This window comes from Trichechus manatus, unplaced genomic scaffold (genome assembly GCF_000243295.1).
Source record: "Trichechus manatus latirostris isolate Lorelei unplaced genomic scaffold, TriManLat1.0 scaffold00004, whole genome shotgun sequence".
Classification (NCBI taxonomy): domain Eukaryota; kingdom Metazoa; phylum Chordata; class Mammalia; order Sirenia; family Trichechidae; genus Trichechus; species Trichechus manatus.
The window spans coordinates 35,332,171-35,349,499 of NW_004443940.1; the positions used below are offsets into that span (position 1 = coordinate 35,332,171).

General features: G+C 40.5%; 1 protein-coding gene across 1 annotated transcript in view; it reads right to left on the reverse strand.

Annotated features, from left to right (window-relative positions):
* NPHP1 (nephrocystin 1) overlaps positions 1-17,329 on the reverse strand; it is a 50,986-nt gene that overhangs the window by 25,968 nt on the left and 7,689 nt on the right. Inside the window, exons 4-11 of the mRNA XM_004369427.2 lie at positions 16,671-16,795; positions 14,659-14,887; positions 13,332-13,433; positions 12,342-12,442; positions 11,969-12,011; positions 11,012-11,099; positions 7,868-7,962; positions 7,545-7,673 (exon numbers count right to left, since the gene is read on the reverse strand). Of these exons, the coding sequence (XP_004369484.1) occupies positions 7,545-7,673; positions 7,868-7,962; positions 11,012-11,099; positions 11,969-12,011; positions 12,342-12,442; positions 13,332-13,433; positions 14,659-14,887; positions 16,671-16,795 (912 nt within the window). The remainder of the gene's footprint in view (positions 1-7,544; positions 7,674-7,867; positions 7,963-11,011; positions 11,100-11,968; positions 12,012-12,341; positions 12,443-13,331; positions 13,434-14,658; positions 14,888-16,670; positions 16,796-17,329) is intronic.

Here is a 17,329-nt window from a genome sequence, read left to right on the forward strand (position 1 = left end):
CAAGATGGCGCCTTCGGTTCAGCGACCGGCACGAAGAATGCGTGAGGACTTCTGCTCAAGATGGCGCCTTCGGTTCAGCGACCGGCACGAAGAATATGCATGAGGACTTCTGCTCAAGATGGCGCCTTTAGCGACCTGCAGGAAGAATGCGGGAAGACTTCCGCTCAAGATGGCGCCTTCGGTTCATGCTCCAACACGACCGCTCTGCTCCAGATAGTGACAGCTGAGAGGACAGAGTAAAACCCACAACAAGATGACTATTTCAACGGACCAGGAACAGAAGAGAGAAGCAAGGAGTGGGTAAGGCTGGAACCAGGGGTCTCCCGGGCTCTGAGTCTAGAAGTGGGATGTGGTATGTGTTACAGGAGCTAAAGTTTCTCAAAATGTTCCGGGAGAACAGAGGCAGTCTTACTGCTCCGAGCAGAAGGTTAGAAACAAACAGACAAAGGTTGCCAACCTTCTTCCTCACAGAAGGCAGCGGGCCTAAGGATACAAGAGAACAGAGACGCAGCTGTGATTAGGTCGTTATGGTGGATAATGTTCAGATTCTCTGTCTTTACTGATTTTTTTTTTTTTAAATTAGTTGTCCTGTCATTTGCTGAGAGAGAAGTGGACTCACTTCTCCCTATTCCTCCCACTAAGTACAGGGAAAGAAAACCAACACCCTGGATGTTACATATTACATAAAACAAACATAAAGGGACTGATAGGCAGAAAGAGGAAAATGGACTAGCCGAGGACCACAGGACCTGGGGCACGGCACAGCGGGTGGTATCAGCGAAGGCCTAGTGGGGAGTCTGAACTTCCATTCTCACCTGGAAGTAGCAAGATGGCACCCACCTTCCCCTGCCACCACGGTGTCAGAGGAGGCCTGCTGAAGCACAAGGTTAAATAAGATCCAGAGTCTCACAGCATAATATCCAGAAAACAATAAAAAATCACTCCTCATACCAAGAAACAGGAGAATCTCAACCTGAATGCGAGAAGACAATCGACAGACACCAACAGAGAGATGACTGGGTTGTTGGAATTATCTGACAAAGATTCTAAAGTAGCCATCGAAAAGTGTTTCAATAAGCAATTAAAAACACATTGAAACAGATTTTAAAAAATACAGATACAAAGTCTCAGCAAAGAAATAAAATCTCAACAGAGAATAGAAGATGTAAAGAAGAACCAAATGGAAATTCTAGAATTGAGAAATACGGTAACCAAGATAAAAAAACAAAACAAAACCCACTGAATAGGCTCAACAGCAGAATGGAGGAAGAATCAGTGAACCTGCAGACAGAACAACAGACGTCAGGCACTCTGAACAACCAAGAGGAGACAGACGGCAACAAAACGAACAGACTCTCAGAAACCCATGGGACTGTAACAAAAGACCTAACATTCGTCTCAACAGGGGCCCAGAGGAGAAGAGAAAGAGTTTGAGGCTGAAACCGTACTCAAGGAAATAATGGCTAAACACTTCCTAAACTTGGCAAAAGACACAAACCTACAGATTTAAGAAGCTGAGCGAACCCCAAACAGTATAAACCCAAGAAATTCATGCCAAGACACATCATAAAGTCCTGAAAACTAAGCACAAAGAAACCACCTTGTTGGCAGGAAAGAGAAACAACGCCAGGTGAACTGACAGGGGAAAAACAATTAAATGATTGGACTTCTCATCAGAAACCACGGAGGCCAGAAGGAAGTGGCACACGTTTTTCAAGAAATGAAAAGATAACTTCTTGCTGCGTGCTGTCAAGTCGATTTCAACTCATGGTGACTCCACGTGACAGAGTAGAACTGCCTCATAAGGTTTCTTTGTTGAAATCTTTACGGAAGCAGGTTGCCAGGTCTTTCTCCTGGGTGAGTTCAAACGGCCACCCTTTCAGTTAGCAGCCAACTGCTGCACCATCAGGGCTCCTGGAAATACCCTTCAGGAATAAGGGGAAATGAAGACATTCTTAGATGAAGGAAAACCACAATAATTTGTCACCAGCACATCTATGTTGAAAGATTGGCTAAACCAAGTTCTCTGAACAAAAAGGACATGATAAAGAAACAGGAATTTTAGAACATCGGGAAGAAAAAACAATGGGAAGAGGGAAAATATGAGTAAATATAATAGACTTCTTGAGTCTTCTAAATTACATTTGATAGAGCAAAAATTAGAATACCGTGCGATGTGGTTTTCAATGTACGTAGAGGGAATATTTAACATAATAAGCACGGGAGGGTGAAGAGAATTAGAGAGGTGAGGTTTCTATACATCACTCAAGTTGGAAGGTTGACCCTAGCAGACTGCTAAGTTACGTATGTATAAAGCAATACCTGGAGTGACCACTAAAAAAACTGTACAAACAGATCCACTAAAACACATGACAGATAATTCAAAATGGAGCCCTAAAAAATGTTCAGGTAACACAAAGGAAGGCCAGGGAAAAAAACAACAGAGAAATGAAACTGACAGGCAACAAAGAGAAAACGAGAGACCAACACAGCCAACTTAAGACGCAGGACTCCCAGCAGTATCTGCTAAGCTTGGACCTTCTTCGTGCCTTCAGGTAACTTGCTGCTTTTTGTATTTTTCCCAGTTTACAGTTGTTATCTCTGGGAGAGTTGTCCCCATAGGAACTTACTCAGTGATTATTCGAACCGGCGTCTTGTTAATTAGTCTTAATAATAATGCTTTCTATTTCTAACTAAAGCTTGTTGATATTAGGTGCTGTCAAGTCAATTCCAACTCATAGCGACCCTACGTACAACCAAACAAAATGCTGCCTGATCCTGCGCCATCCTCACAATCGTTGTTATGCTTGAGCTCATTGTTGCAGCCACTGCGTCAATCCATCTCATTGAGGGTCCTCTTGTTTGCTGACCCTCTACCTTACCAAGCATGATGTCTTTCTCCAGGGACTGTTCCCTTCTGACAACGTGTCCAAAGTATGTGAGACCATCCTTGCTTTTAATGGGCACTCTGGTTGTACTTCTTCCCAGACAGATTTGTTAGTTCTTTTGGTAGTCCGTGGTATATTCAATATTGTTCGCCAACACCACAATTTAAAGGCATTAATTCTTCTTCAGTCTTCCTTATTCATTGTCCAGCTTTCACATGCATATAAGGCGACTGAAAATACCATGGCTTGGGTCAGGTGCACCTTAGTCTTCAAGGTGACATCTTTGCTTTTCAACACTTTGAACAGGTCTTTTGCAGCAGATTTGCAATGCAATGCATCTTTCAATTTCTTGACTGTTGCTTCCGTGGGCGTTGATTATGGAGTCAAGTAAAATGAAATCCTTGACAACTTCAATCTTTTCTTCTTTTATCATGATATTGCTTATTAGTCCAGTTGTGAGGATTTTTGTTTTATGTTGATGTGTAATCCATACTGAAGGTTGTGGTCTGACCTTAACCAGTAAGTGCTTCAAGTCCTCTTCACCTTCAGCAAGCAAGGCTGTGTCATCTGCATAACGCAGACTGTTAATGAGTCTTCCTCCAATCCTGATGTCCCATTATTCTTCATATAGTCCAGCTTCTCGGGTTATTTACTCAGCATACAGATTGAATAGGTATGGTGAAAGGATACAACCCTGACGCACACCTTTACTGACTTTAAACCATGCAGTATTCCCTTGTTCTCTTCGAACAACTGCCTCTTGATCTATGGACAGGTTCCTCATGAGCACAATTAAGTGTTCTGGAATTCCCATTCTTGGCAATGTTATCCATAATTTGTTATGATCCACACAATCAAATGCCTTTGCATAGTCAGTAAAACCCAGGTAAACATCTTTCTGGTATTCTCTGCTTTCAGCCAGGATCCATCTGACATCAGCAATGATATCCTTGGTTCCACATCCTCTTCTGAATGTGGCTTGAATTTCTGGCAGTTCTCTGTCGATGTACTGCTGCAGCCGCTTTTGAATGATCTTCAGAGAAATTTTACTTGTGGACGATATTAATGATATTGTTCGATAATTTCTGCATTCGGTTGGATCATCCTTCTTGGGAATAGGCATAAATATAGATCTCTTCCAGTTGGTTGGCCAGGTAGCTGTCTTCCAAATTTCTTGGCGTAGATGAGCGAGCACTTCCAGTGCTGCATCCACTTGTTGAAACATCTCAATTGATATTCCGTCAGTTCCTGGAGCCTTGTTCTTCACCAGTGCCTTCAGTGCAGCTTGGACTTCTTCCTTCAGTACTGTCGGTTCTTGATCATGTGCTACCTCCTGAAACGGCTGAAAATCGACCAATTCTTTTTGGTACAGTGACTCTGTGATGCTTCCTGCTTTGATTTACTAAAGCAGCGCTCTTAAAAAAGTAAATAGCATGAGTACTTGTGTAACTAATAAATACGTTCTAGAACTTGTCAATCTTGAAATTTGACATAAATTAGCTTCATAATTTAACTTGTATTATTCTAGTATAAAGACTGGAACATGTTATTCAAATTAACATTCCAGTCTTTGTTTTATGTTTTTATACATGGAGTAGGGAGAGGACTCAATGCCACCCAACAACACGGGATAAAGAGCCAGATAATAACGAAAAGAAGCGATTAATTTTTTTCTCAGTCACGGGCGACACCTAGTGGCTGACGTACGGAAGTGGTTTTGTGCAGAGGCACAGAGTGTAGAAGTGAGGGGCAATCACAGCCCCCCAAACGGTCTACTCATGTCCCTTTTGGCCCCCCTCTAATCCATTTTCCACAGAGGAATCAGATATCTTTCCAAAACACAAATCTAACCATACCACCTCTTCCAATGACTTTCACTGCTTTTGAGATAAAGTCCTTAAAATCATGGCTTACAATGTCTCACCGTATCCCTTCCTCACGTCCCCCACCCCATCCCGTCTCCACCCATCCCGTCTCCCACCCCATCCCGTTCTGTGCTTCCCCTTGCTGTCCCCACTCAGTCACACTGCCTCCCGCTTCCCAAGCCCTTTCCCACCCCAGGACCTTGGCCTGTGCCGTTTCTTCTGTTTGGACCCATTCTTCCCTTCTCTCTTCATCTTGTTAAGACCACACTCACCCTCAGATCTCAGCTCAAGTGCTACTTCCTCAGGAAGGAGCTTAGACTGCTGATTTGGGAAGTTTCTTCTTTACTAATGTGAGCATTTAGGGCTATAAATTTCCCTCTAAGCACCGTTTAAGCTACATCCAAGAAATTACGATACGTTGCACTTTTTTGTTCAGTTTAAAATATTTTCTGATTTGTCTGGAAACTTCCTCTTTAACCCATGGATTATTTAGAAATCTTAATTTCCAAATATTTGGAGATTTTCCAATTATCTTTCTGTGGCTGATTTCTAATTTAATTCCATATGATCAAAGACATACATTATTTCAATTCTTTTAAATTTGCTGAGGTTTGTTTTCTATCTCAGAATATGGTCTATCTGGGTGAATGTCCCATGTGCACTTGGAAAGAATATAAGTTCTGCTATTGTGGGGTGAAGTGTTGTATAAATGTCAATTCCATCCAGTTTGCTGGTAGTGTTGCTCAGTTCTTTTATGTCCTTACTAATTTTCTGTCTACTGGTTCTATCAATTACTGAGAGAAAAGCGTTCAAGTCTCCGGTTGCGGCTTTGCCCGTTTCTCCTTGCGCATCTGTCAGTTTTCACTTCGTGTGTTTTAAAGCTGTGATGTCAGGTGTGCACACTTTAGGATTGCGGTCTCCTTGGTGAGCTGTCCTTTTTATCACTGTGTAATGTCCCTGTATCTCTGGTAATTCTCCTTGTTCTGAAGTCCACTTTCTCTGATATTAGTCAGACCCCAGCTTTCTTTTGAATAGTGTTTGTTAAGGTAAATCTTATTCCATCGTTCTACTTTTAACCTACTTATATTATTGTATTTACGGGGGTTTCTTCCTCATATAGTTGGGTCTCTCACTGTGGTCTGAATTCCATTTCCCCAATGACTTACCATGCTGAGCATCTTCTCACGTGCCTACTGGTTTTTCATAGATTTTCATTTTGAAGTGTCTGTTCAAGTCTTCTGCTTACTTAAAAAACTGGGTTATTTACCTTTTTATTTCTTAGATAACCTTGGCTTCTTCCCAGTTTTAGGGATAAGTATTTAATATTTCACTATTATTGGCTTTAGGTTCTTCTCGTAGCCCTTCACAAAAATGCAGATGCTCCCTTCTATTCCTAGTTTGTTGAGATTTTTTAAAAATCATAAATGAGTGTTGAAATTCATCAAATGCTTTTTCTACATCCACTGAGATGATCAAATGGTTTTTCTTCTTAGTTCTATTAATATGGTGAATTATAGTGATTGATTTTCAAATGTTAAACCAACTTGAATTCCTGGAATTCTTAAATATTGCTAGATTCTACTTGCTAATATTTTGTTTAGGATTTTAGTTTAAATTCATGAGGGCCTCTGGTCTTCTAATTTTTCTTTCTTGTAATATTTTGTCAGATTTAGGTATCATGTTTTTCCTGGCCTTCTGAACTGAGTTGGGAAGCATTATCTCTTTTTCTATTCTTTTAGAAGAATTTGTGTAAGATTAGAATTATTTCTTAAGTATTTGGAGGAATTCACCAATTAATCCATTCGGTCCTGGGGCTTTCTTGGTGGAAGATTTTATAGTTTCAATTTCTTTAACAGAGGTTATTCAAATTTTCTATCTTGCATCAGTTTCAGTAAATTATGTTCTTCAAAGAATTTATCAGTATAAAGTGTTTATAATATCCCCTTACTGTCTGTAGGATCTGTGGTGATGTCTTCATTTTCATGTCTGATATTGGTAATTTCTATTTTCTCTCTTTCTCTCTTTTTTAAGTTTATTGATCAGTCTCACTAAGCATCTCTCAATTTTACTAATCTTTCCAAAGAATCAACTTTTGTCTTTGCTAATTTTCTCTTTTGTTCATTTGTTTTCTATTTAATTAATTTCTACCGATATTTTTATTATTTCTTTTTTCAATTTTCTTTGGGCTTCTTTTTCTACCCTCTTGAGTTGGTAGCTTAGATCACTGATTTTAAACTTTTCTTCCTTTCTAATTTATGCATTTAAAACTATAAATTTCCATCTAAGCACGGTTTAAACTATATCCCACAAACAAATAAATTAATTTTTTAAGAGTTTTCAAACAGTTTGTTCTCTTGGGAATCAGGGAGGGGTGGAATGGAAAAGGACGTGAGGATGCTTTCTAGGCTGAAGGCAGCGCTCCGCATCTTGACTGGGGTGTTGGTTACACGGTTGTGTACATGTGTCAAACCTGCAAGGCTCTGCACACTTAAACCAGAGCTGCACACAGACCTTGGAAGCGAGGCATCTGTGCACACTGAGAACCCTGCGCAGGTTCACGGACGTTCACCGACTTTTCCAGCATCACATGCTGAGAAACTGACAAAACCAGGATTAAACCTAGGCCATCAGAACCAGTGTGGTCTAAACTCGGCCATACGTTATTTCATAGAAGTATGTGTATATATAGAGAGAGAGAGACAGACATCATGCAATAGATTTTAAATATGTGGCATTAAAAAGGCCAGTTTCCACTGTGGTGTGAACTTGTTTCACCCCTCAGGAAGCTCACCTTGCTACCATCAGACAGACAGAGGCGGATGTGTCTGCTGAGCACCTGTATGCTCGTTCCCGGAAGAGGAATCATTTTACAGCTCCACAGTGTCAGAATCAATGAAATACGACTTGTTCTTGACCTAATCTGAAAGAAAAATTCATTATAAAAAAGGCTTATTTTTACGAATCATAAGACAAATTAATTTTCCAAAATTATAAATACAATGAATATGTTTTTTGTTTTCTATAATGCATTCATCAATTTACATGTTATTTACATACTTGCAACGATGACAAAATCTGGAAGAGTTACCGGTTTACCATAGTAACTATACTTACGGTGCCAGCTTTCCCATCCCATATTAAATCTCTGAAGGCCAGCTGTGAAGGGGTGAGCTCTGGTTGTAAGAAGTAGCATGCTCGAAACTGATTCCCTGCAAAAATAATTTTTTCCTTTATTTTCTTACAAAAATATAATGAAATTCAAAACTAAAAACCCATGATGTCACACTACAAATGGAGGGAGCGGACACTTCGCGATGCCAAGCCGTTTACTAGGAATCTGCTTTCCCCGACAGATGTGCCAACATAGATTCACAGGTTAGAACATCAGCAGGAAACTCAAAGACATACGCACAAATTGCTGATCTTAAAACAGCTTTAAGAAAGACCTTAGAGACTTTTGGCTAATAACCTGCCCATGGTGAAGATGATCTATGTTTTTGTAAAATGCAGGAAGTCTATAACCAGCTTTTGGACATTTTAGGAAAACATACAACCATTAGTTTCACACAAAAGCATTTCTATACTACCCTTCCACACTGCAGTCACAAAGCAATACTTATTACAAAATCACTTATTTATTCATTTTCTACTTTGCACCAGGTTCTACGCTAGGAGCTAGAAATTCCCCTGTCAGTCACAGGGATGTGGCTCATACCCTCATTAGCTTACAGCTGAATGAGAGAAACAGCTGGAAAAAAAACAGACAAGCAAATAAAAATAAAATAATAGCTGACTCAGAGCTATAGAAGGTAGGTGAGTGAAGGGGACCTGTATTACTCAAGGAAGGCATCTCTGAGAAAATGGAATCTACCCCAAGACCCAAGGGATGAGAAGGATCTGGGCATTCGGGCGGGCTGGGGAGAGGACACCTCAAAGCCGCCCTTCCACAGATGGCACCTCAGGGTTCACAGAAGGCCTTCCTCCTTCCCCAAACAGGAGTCCTCTCTAAAATGAGCTCATACACAAAAGGTACCAAGTATGGGGAGTCAAAGAATAAATAAGAAAAACGGAAATGGTGAACGGAGGTAATTCTTAGGAAAAATTTTACTGTTTAGAGCAGAGAAAGAGGGAGGCTTCAACCAGCAAGGAACAGGACTGGAGGGGGTTGGTTCTTTAAAGTGGGGGGCAGCCGGTATGCTGGTACTGCAGGCGGGAATGGGGGAGGGAGCAGAGACTGACCATACAGGAAAGCGCTGATAATAACAGGAGTGACACTTTTGAAACACAAGTAAGAGCTGGAACCCAGCACAGGCACACAGACAGGTCTCTGACAGAGACAAGGTCACTGAGGACGGGAGAGTCCCATCTCTTACCCAACACTCATCTAGCTGTCGTACGGACATAAACATGTTAGTTACCTGCACAGTGACTGATTGATTTTGATTTCAAGAAAGAGTCATTGTATCTTTTTGGACTTAACCTAATTTACCTTAAGATAAGTGATAAAATAGTTGGCAATCTAAAAGATTTACAAAACAAGAACTGCACATAACTTATAGCCTGAGGTTATTTTTCTAATTTAAACTTTATTTTTTCTTTCAAGGACGGTGATGATGAAGATGAGAACAGCCTGTGATGTTACGGTTATCCTCGTGGTCAAGGATGGCTCCCCACCAGATCACACTCTGGTCAGCGGGAAGAGGGGCAGGAACAGGAGAAGGCACACTCTTCCCTTCAAAGTCCACAGCCAGAGGTTACTAACAGTGCTTCCTTCTCCCACGTCCCAGAATTCAGTCTCGTGGCCACGCTCTTCCAGGAATGGCGAAGCAATGAATCAGAAGGAGGCTTGGTCCCTAAGGCCCTGAAGCTACCATCTAACTCCTAACCGCCCTTGCCTGGCCTGTTACTTGCAAGAGAAGTTTCTCTTATAGTTTGAGCCACTATTAGAGAAGCCAAACCTACATCCTCATTAATTCACAGACAACAAATAGTTCGCAGCTATTTTTAAGAACAAATTAATCCACGTCTACTCCTTCCAGGAATATCTCTGTTGTATAGGTAAATAAGTGATAAATAGGTAGTTCAGTTTTTGAAAATGAAACAAAACGAAAACCAACAAAGCCTATCTATATCTATAAATGTTTGCAATGCCATAGAAAAACATGTGTGAAATATTCTGATTACTGCAGGAGCAGTGGTAATCTGGGGAAGGGGACAGTGGGCACCAATAACGAACTGGATTACTTCTAATTATATCACATTACTTTTGTAATTTAAAAAACTCCCAGTTGTGTAAAACTCAAAGACCTGGTATATAAGCTGAAGATTCAGAATAAACACTGGCCGAGACTTAAACGAAAAAAAAAAGGAAGGAAGGAAGGAAGAGTAGCCTATAAATAAGAAATCCTCATCCTATCCCACTTATTTCATAAACTAGCCATTAGTGAATTAGAGAGCAGACGGAAACCCTGGTGGTGTAGTGGCTAAGAGCTATGGCTGCTAACCAAGAGGTCAGCAGTTCGATTCTACCAAGTGCTCCTTGGAAACCCGACGGGGCAGTTCTAATCTGTCCTATAGGGTTGCTGTGAGTCGGAATCGACTTGATGGTTATCATCTCTAAAATTAAAATTATATAATTTTTTAAAAATATGAGTAAGAATTTATTCTGTAAGAAGAAGAGGTTTTGAGAGAAAGAGAAAAGAGAAGTACCTTAAGTTAATATTCATATAAACTTATTTTACACATTCTTTAAAAGATCTACATTGAATATGTCAGCCACAGCACATCTGTAATAAATAAATTACAAATAGACTTGAGATTTCTTCAAATATTCTGTTATAAATCCAAAGCCACTTGGTAATTATCTACTATACCCCTTCCCATTAAAGAAGACTTTAAACAAATCTCTTTTCTACTGGGATCAGATGATATTTTGGCCTCAGTGATGATACTTGTTTTGGTTTAAAAAAAAAAAAAAACCCATTGCCATCAAGTTGATTCTGACTCACAGTGACCCTAGAGGACAGAGAAGAACCGCCCCATAGGGTTTGCAAGGCTGTAATCTTTACAGAAGCAGACTGCCACATCTTTCTCCCGTGGAGTGGCTGGTGGGTTCCAACAGCTGACCTTTTGGTTAGCAGCCGAGCCCTTAAACCACTGTGCCACCAGGGCTCCTTTGTTCTGGTTATGATAGAAAAATCAGACTTAAACCTTGACTGCTTTACTAGAAGCGTGAGGTGGCTGGCAGACATGTGTTACCTTCCTCCAGAAGCTGGGAGAGCGTGGAAGGCCTGAACCCTGCAGGGATAGCTCCCATTGTGGTTAACACGTCAACAGTGTTTATCTGCTGAAAACAGGAAAAAACAAAATTGATCTGCCTGTTTTCGCTCATGTTTCCTCACCTCTGTGATACTTCTCCCTACCACTAGGGCAGCTACAGCCCCAAAAGGAAAACATAAACATGCAGACCTTAGTGGAAGATACAGCAATTCAACCCAAAATTCCTGAGAGGATGCCATCACTGAGGCCTGGTCTCTCTCTAGGACCTGACCCGCAGGCAGTGCTCAGTGCACAGAGCTCTGCTCCAGACTAGCTGCTCCCTGTACATCCCTCTGCAGACGTACCTGCTCCTGTCCCGCTCCACCAAACACTGCCATGTGACAGATGCGTCAGTGGCATGAACTCACACGCACTGAGGAACCAGTGGCTTTTACGTGTACATGTACTCGCACACACGTACACAGACACGTTTACACACACAGAGTAAATGGTTCATGGTGGTAACTCACAGGGGTGGGACTGGAGGCAAAGAGAGCAGAGGAAGGATTTTCATTTTGTTACATAATTTTTTAAAACGATAGCATTATGGGTAATTTTTACATTTTTGGGCTTTTCAGCATTTTTCAAATATTAACTGAAATTTAACATCAATCTTCATCTAATGATAGGAAATTCAGGGAGGATCAATGAGAGACATCCCCAAGCCCTCAGGTCGTACCATGGATGAGATTATCTACTCTTCTTGTCCCATAAGAAACGTTAGTGGGAGGACAGGCTTACTAAACCACATGTATGTCTTATGCTCTGCACCTCTGATGCTCCATATCTTGGTTAAGATCTAACACTATCTTCTAAAATCTCCACCCTGTTTTGAATCTGAACTTACTCAGAACCATAAGGTAGTAAGGTATCATGAACAAGACAGCAGACACCAACCTCTGAGATAGATTTCCGAACAGCACTCCAGTGCGAACCAGCTCTGGGGAGACACAAACAGCAAGGTGAGCACAGGGATGGGTGATGCTGACTCACTCAATCAGGGACATGTCACTAATCCAGGGACAAAATACTGTATCGCCAGTAAGTTCTGAAAACCTGACAGTCCCCAGAGGGAACCAAGATAGATATTCACTAACAATAATCGCAAAATTAAAGTTGTAATGATCTTTAAGTAAAACAGTTAATATGAAAAGTTCTGTTCTCAAGGTACAAGTTGTCTCCATTTCAAGAAACTCTTGAATTATATGTAAAAATAAATAAATAAAAAGTTTACTAAACCTATTTTGATATCCTCTCAGTCTTTTCTTACCTTTGCTTAACTTCTGCTCCATCTGCTGCTTCATCCACCACCTCCACATCTTCTTCACTTCCTTCCTCACTTGATTCTTCGCCTTTTTCTTTATTATTGGGCTGAAAAATCATTGAAATATGAAGTCCCTTATACTAAATGCAAAAATCAGCTAAAAAAAAAATACCAGCACTTTCAGAAATAGACCTAAGTGTAAAGTGTAGTCAGGAATTTAGAATATGATGAGTATATAAAAAAAAAAACAGTGGGGAAAGATTTTCAACACATGATTTGATAACCCTGTTCTTTAGCAAAATTACAAGGACTTAGGTAGAGGTGAAGTTTAATCAAAATGAATTCAAGATGAAATTTATTCAAATGCCAAAAAGATAAATAGAAATATAAAAGTATTAGAAGAAAATAATCTTGCGATGGAGAAGCCCTTCTCAATTATTACATCAAAGCCAAAAACCATAAACAGAAATAACATTGACAGATAAAGCTACATAAAAAATAAACATGTCTGAAAGACAACAGAGAAAGTCTCTGTCACCAAGTTAGAGGGATTAATATTTTACTATTAAGGTATTACAAAAACTCTTATAAATCAGTAAGAAAAAGTTTTTTTAAATCCCTTAGAAAAATGGCCAAAAGAACAGAAAAGGAAATTCACAAGTGAAAAAAATACACATGGTCATAGGGCAGATGAAATGATGTCCAATCTCACTAGCAGCACAGAAATGGGACTGAAAACAACACGCGGCTTTTTTGCCAGTCATGGGGCCAAAGTCACGAGGACTGATGGCGGCCTTCACTGGCAAACGCGTGGAGAAGGACGCACTCTCGATGCTGCGGGTGGGAGTGTGAACCGCCATAAATCTCGTGAAAGGCAACGTGAAAGGGTCAACCCTTACGACAGTCAGTTGATCAAAGAACATAGCATACTGTTTTATTAAAAATGTAAAAAAGTTTTGAAGGAGAAAAAAGAAAGAACACACAAAAGCTACTAACCTCCAAGTAGGTTCTGGGAACAAGGCCTTTATTCCCTTTGGCGTTCTCAGCTACCCACCAACCATCAGGCTGCTTTTCAGTTATCAGGAGAATTTCCCCTTTCTCAAAGCAAACAAAGGTAAAAATTAAAAAAATAAAACTCAACAATCATGAGTATATTTCATTACTAATGCTTCAAAACGCAGGCTGAAAAAAAGGTAAGGTCTTTTCTTCATCCATTATTTATTCTAAGTTTTATCAAAAGCTTCCCCACACACTACCTCTAAACCACAGAGGACCATAGATGGATGATTTGTTTTGGTTATTTAGCTATTTTCACACATACGCAAACCATAAATTCAAGTAGGAACCATCTTTCACAATCACTTCCAGGTGCCTAACACTTATTCCAACAATTCCATCACTGTGCAAAATACTTTCTGAATCTCTCTATGGAAAAACATTTTCAGAGGCAGTATATAAGCTCCTAAACCAAACCAACTCTATTAAAGTGAAGCCCTATTTTGAAGCAGAAAATATTTGAAACAAAAAATTTACCTAGCACAATATACCCACCTCATTCATCAGATATGTTCTGAATAACACTCATCCATTTAGAAAAACACAATCAATCTCTGAAGAATTCCACTACCGAGAACACTCAAAAGGAAACACTTAAAATACACATTATTGTCTAACATTGATGACATTTTCAAGGAGAACTTGGAAAAAAATCCCTAGGAACTAAACAATAAAATTAATAGTACAATATTCTTGTGTATTTTATTATCAGTCAGTTATTAAGCTATGAAACTTTATAAATATAAGGGCCAGGAGTCATATATTCATTAAAATTTCTTTGGCTCATCTTTCTAGCAATAAACACAGCCTCAGATCCTTTTAGAGCTCTCAACCTTATTCTTCCTTTCCACCTGCAACTTAGGCACAGCCAAGCAAGCATGGGGGCAAAGGAAAAGAGTAAGTCAATTCCTCCTGAAGCCCCTCCTACCGAGTCAACAAGAAGACAGCATGGAGGGTTCCCTTCTGTCTCCATCTTGGTACACCGCCCTGATTATCTCAACAAATATACACATATGATAAGAGTAAACTGCAGAATTTTACCCCTAAATTAGGAATTATCAACATGAAAGCTATTTTCAACAACAACAACAAAAGAGCATGTGCTCTTGCACCATTCTGCCATCAGGTAACTTTAATAACCCTAATTATTATTTACTTCATTTACACTTAATACCAGGAGTATGTAACACAGACATACAGAGTTTTCTTATTCTATTAGGCACGCTACCTTGCCCTTACATTAAATCCCAGTTTTGTGTCTACCTACCTGGAATGTAAGATCCCCAACTTGTTGAGCAGCAAAATCTCCCACAGCAACATATTCTCCCCTTGCTGCCTGTCTGTGAGACTCATTTCCCTGTTTCTCCTCCTCTTCCGTCCCTTTTTCTTCCTCACCACATTCTTCACTGTTGTCTTCATCATCCTCCTCATCCTCCTCATCATCACCTTCCTCAGCAGAATCATCATCTTCCTCTCTTTCAGTAAGTGTCCCAGTTCTACACAAAATAATGGTATGACCAGGATCATTTGAAATAACATGCAAGAACAGACCAAGTCTGAGTGCAACTTCTGTATAGAACTGACCCCGATTTGGAGCTGGCAGATAAAGGAACCGAGGAGGAAACACAACTAACATTTTCCACCATCTAGCTCAAAGCGCCTGACTTGAGAGACCGAGAGTGGAGACCGAGAGAAGGTATCTGAGCAATGCATGTGATATGGCTGAGCGTGTGCAGGACTTGAGGTCAAGAGACTTGAACCCAGCCACTCAGCAGACGCTGACTGAGCGTTACTGTACGGTGGTCAGAGCACCGGCTTTGCGTTAAATTCTGGCTGTATCTCCTCCTCGTTGTGTGACTTTTGGTAGGCTCCTTTTAATCTTTTCATTTTTCATCCGTAAAGTGAAGATAATAATAAAGACTGACTGATAAGATTGTTGTATGGATTAGATGAGTTACAACTTGCAAAGTATTTAGAACAGAGCCTGCCCACAGTAAGCTTTCAATGAAAGTCAACAATGATGATGATGATGTTACATGTTAGGTTCCATGTCAGGCTCACTGGATACAAAGTTAAACGAGACACAAGTTGCTGTTCTCCGAGAAGCTTACAGTGGGACAATCTAGAAATGGATAATCACAATATAGTTCATACAGCACAGCTGCATACAGAGGAAATGCACAAGAGGGACACCTCACCCAGCCTTCACAGGCAGGGATCAGGAGGAGCTCAGAATCAAGTCCTGAAGGATGAGTTGGAATGAATCAGGTAAAAAGAGAGTAGAAAGGAGGAAGAAGAAAAAAGAGGCTCAGGATTAGAAAACTTCAAGCAGGGCAAGGCTTGGAGGAAATCAGCAAGAGGGAAGGTTGAAAACAATGGACAGAATGCCACCCACCTGAGCTTTACTTTTAAGACGAAGAAAGGGAAGCGCATGATCAGGCCTGCACTTTAGAAAGATGACGAGGGTACCATGTGGAGGACAGACGGAAAGAAGAAAAGCTGAAGGCAAGGATGGCGTTAAAGGTGAGAAATAACAACAGCATGAACTAAGAAAACAGCGTTAGGGATGAAGAGAGAGACCTTCTGGGAAGATATTAAAGTGGTGAAATGGGAGGTGAAGAAGACAGAAGCTGAGATGATAGCAGCTTGGATAAATCACTAAAACTTTCTGAGCTCCATTTATTCATTCAAGTTAAGCAAAGTCATCAAATATTTACTGGGCACCTACTACACGCCAGACACTATGTGCCTGGGATACAACAATAATAAAACAAAAGCCCTCACCCTCCGGTCATGGATTGAACTGTGTCTCCCGAATACGTGTGTCAATTTGGCTAGGCCGAGATTCCCAGGACTGTGTGGTTGTCCACCATATTGCCACGTGACGTGATTATCCCACATGTTGTAAATCCTAACCTCTGTGATGTTAATAAGGCAGGATTAGAGGCAGTTATGTTAGTGAGGCAGGACTCAATCTACAGGATTAGGTTGTATCTTGAGTCAGTCTCTTTTGAGATATAAAAGAGAATCAAGCAGAGAGGAGAGGGACCTCAAACCACAAAATTTCTTGTGGGCAGGGACCATGACTTACACGTCTTTATATTTCTCATGGGATCTAAACACATTCTCTTATACACAATAAATAAATGTTGACTGATTATACTTTTACCATCACTTGCTTATGTCTGCACTGTTATATGCCTTTATTCTGAATTAAACATTAAAAGTTTTGGTCATACAATATCTGAAAGAAAGAAAAAATGAAGGAAGGACACGCACTCAGTTATACTTTCTCTGCTTATGGCCACAGCGAGCTCTTGCAGTTGGTGGGTGAGTTTATCCAAAAGATCACGCTCCTCTTCTTTCCTCTGACTGTAGTTCCCTACAGGTGCAGACTCATCAGCCTATGAGAGAATACAAAGCTACCTCACTGAAAAATTACGTTCAGTTTCCTACTGTATTTATTTTATACGAATAAGAAAAATTCCAACAAGTGTGATAAGACGAAGCAAATACAAAAATGGGACCACATCTATTTTAGGGAAGTAAGTACAATTTAAAAGAAATGTAGATGACTGAGTTGGAATGCAAACCCAATGAAAAAATAAAACCACACCACCTGTGTTCTGTGTTCTGTTTTCTTGTTAAGTATTACAGGCCTTCCATAATCAGTAAGGGACAGGTTCTAGACAGAAGGTTGGCCTTGTGGTCAAAAAGACAGGTGACAATCCCAAATTCTGCTCCTTAGTGGCAGTGAGACACTGAGTAGCTGCTTCACCTGTGTGAGGTGTCCCCTCATCTGGGGGGCAGGAATAACCAGGCTCTAAACTCAAGGGCAGTCTGCTTCCTAAGCTAAGAGTGCTGTGCATCTGGGGGGCAGGAATAACCAGGCTCTAAACTCAAGGGCAGTCTACTTCCTAAGCTAAGAGTGCTGTGCA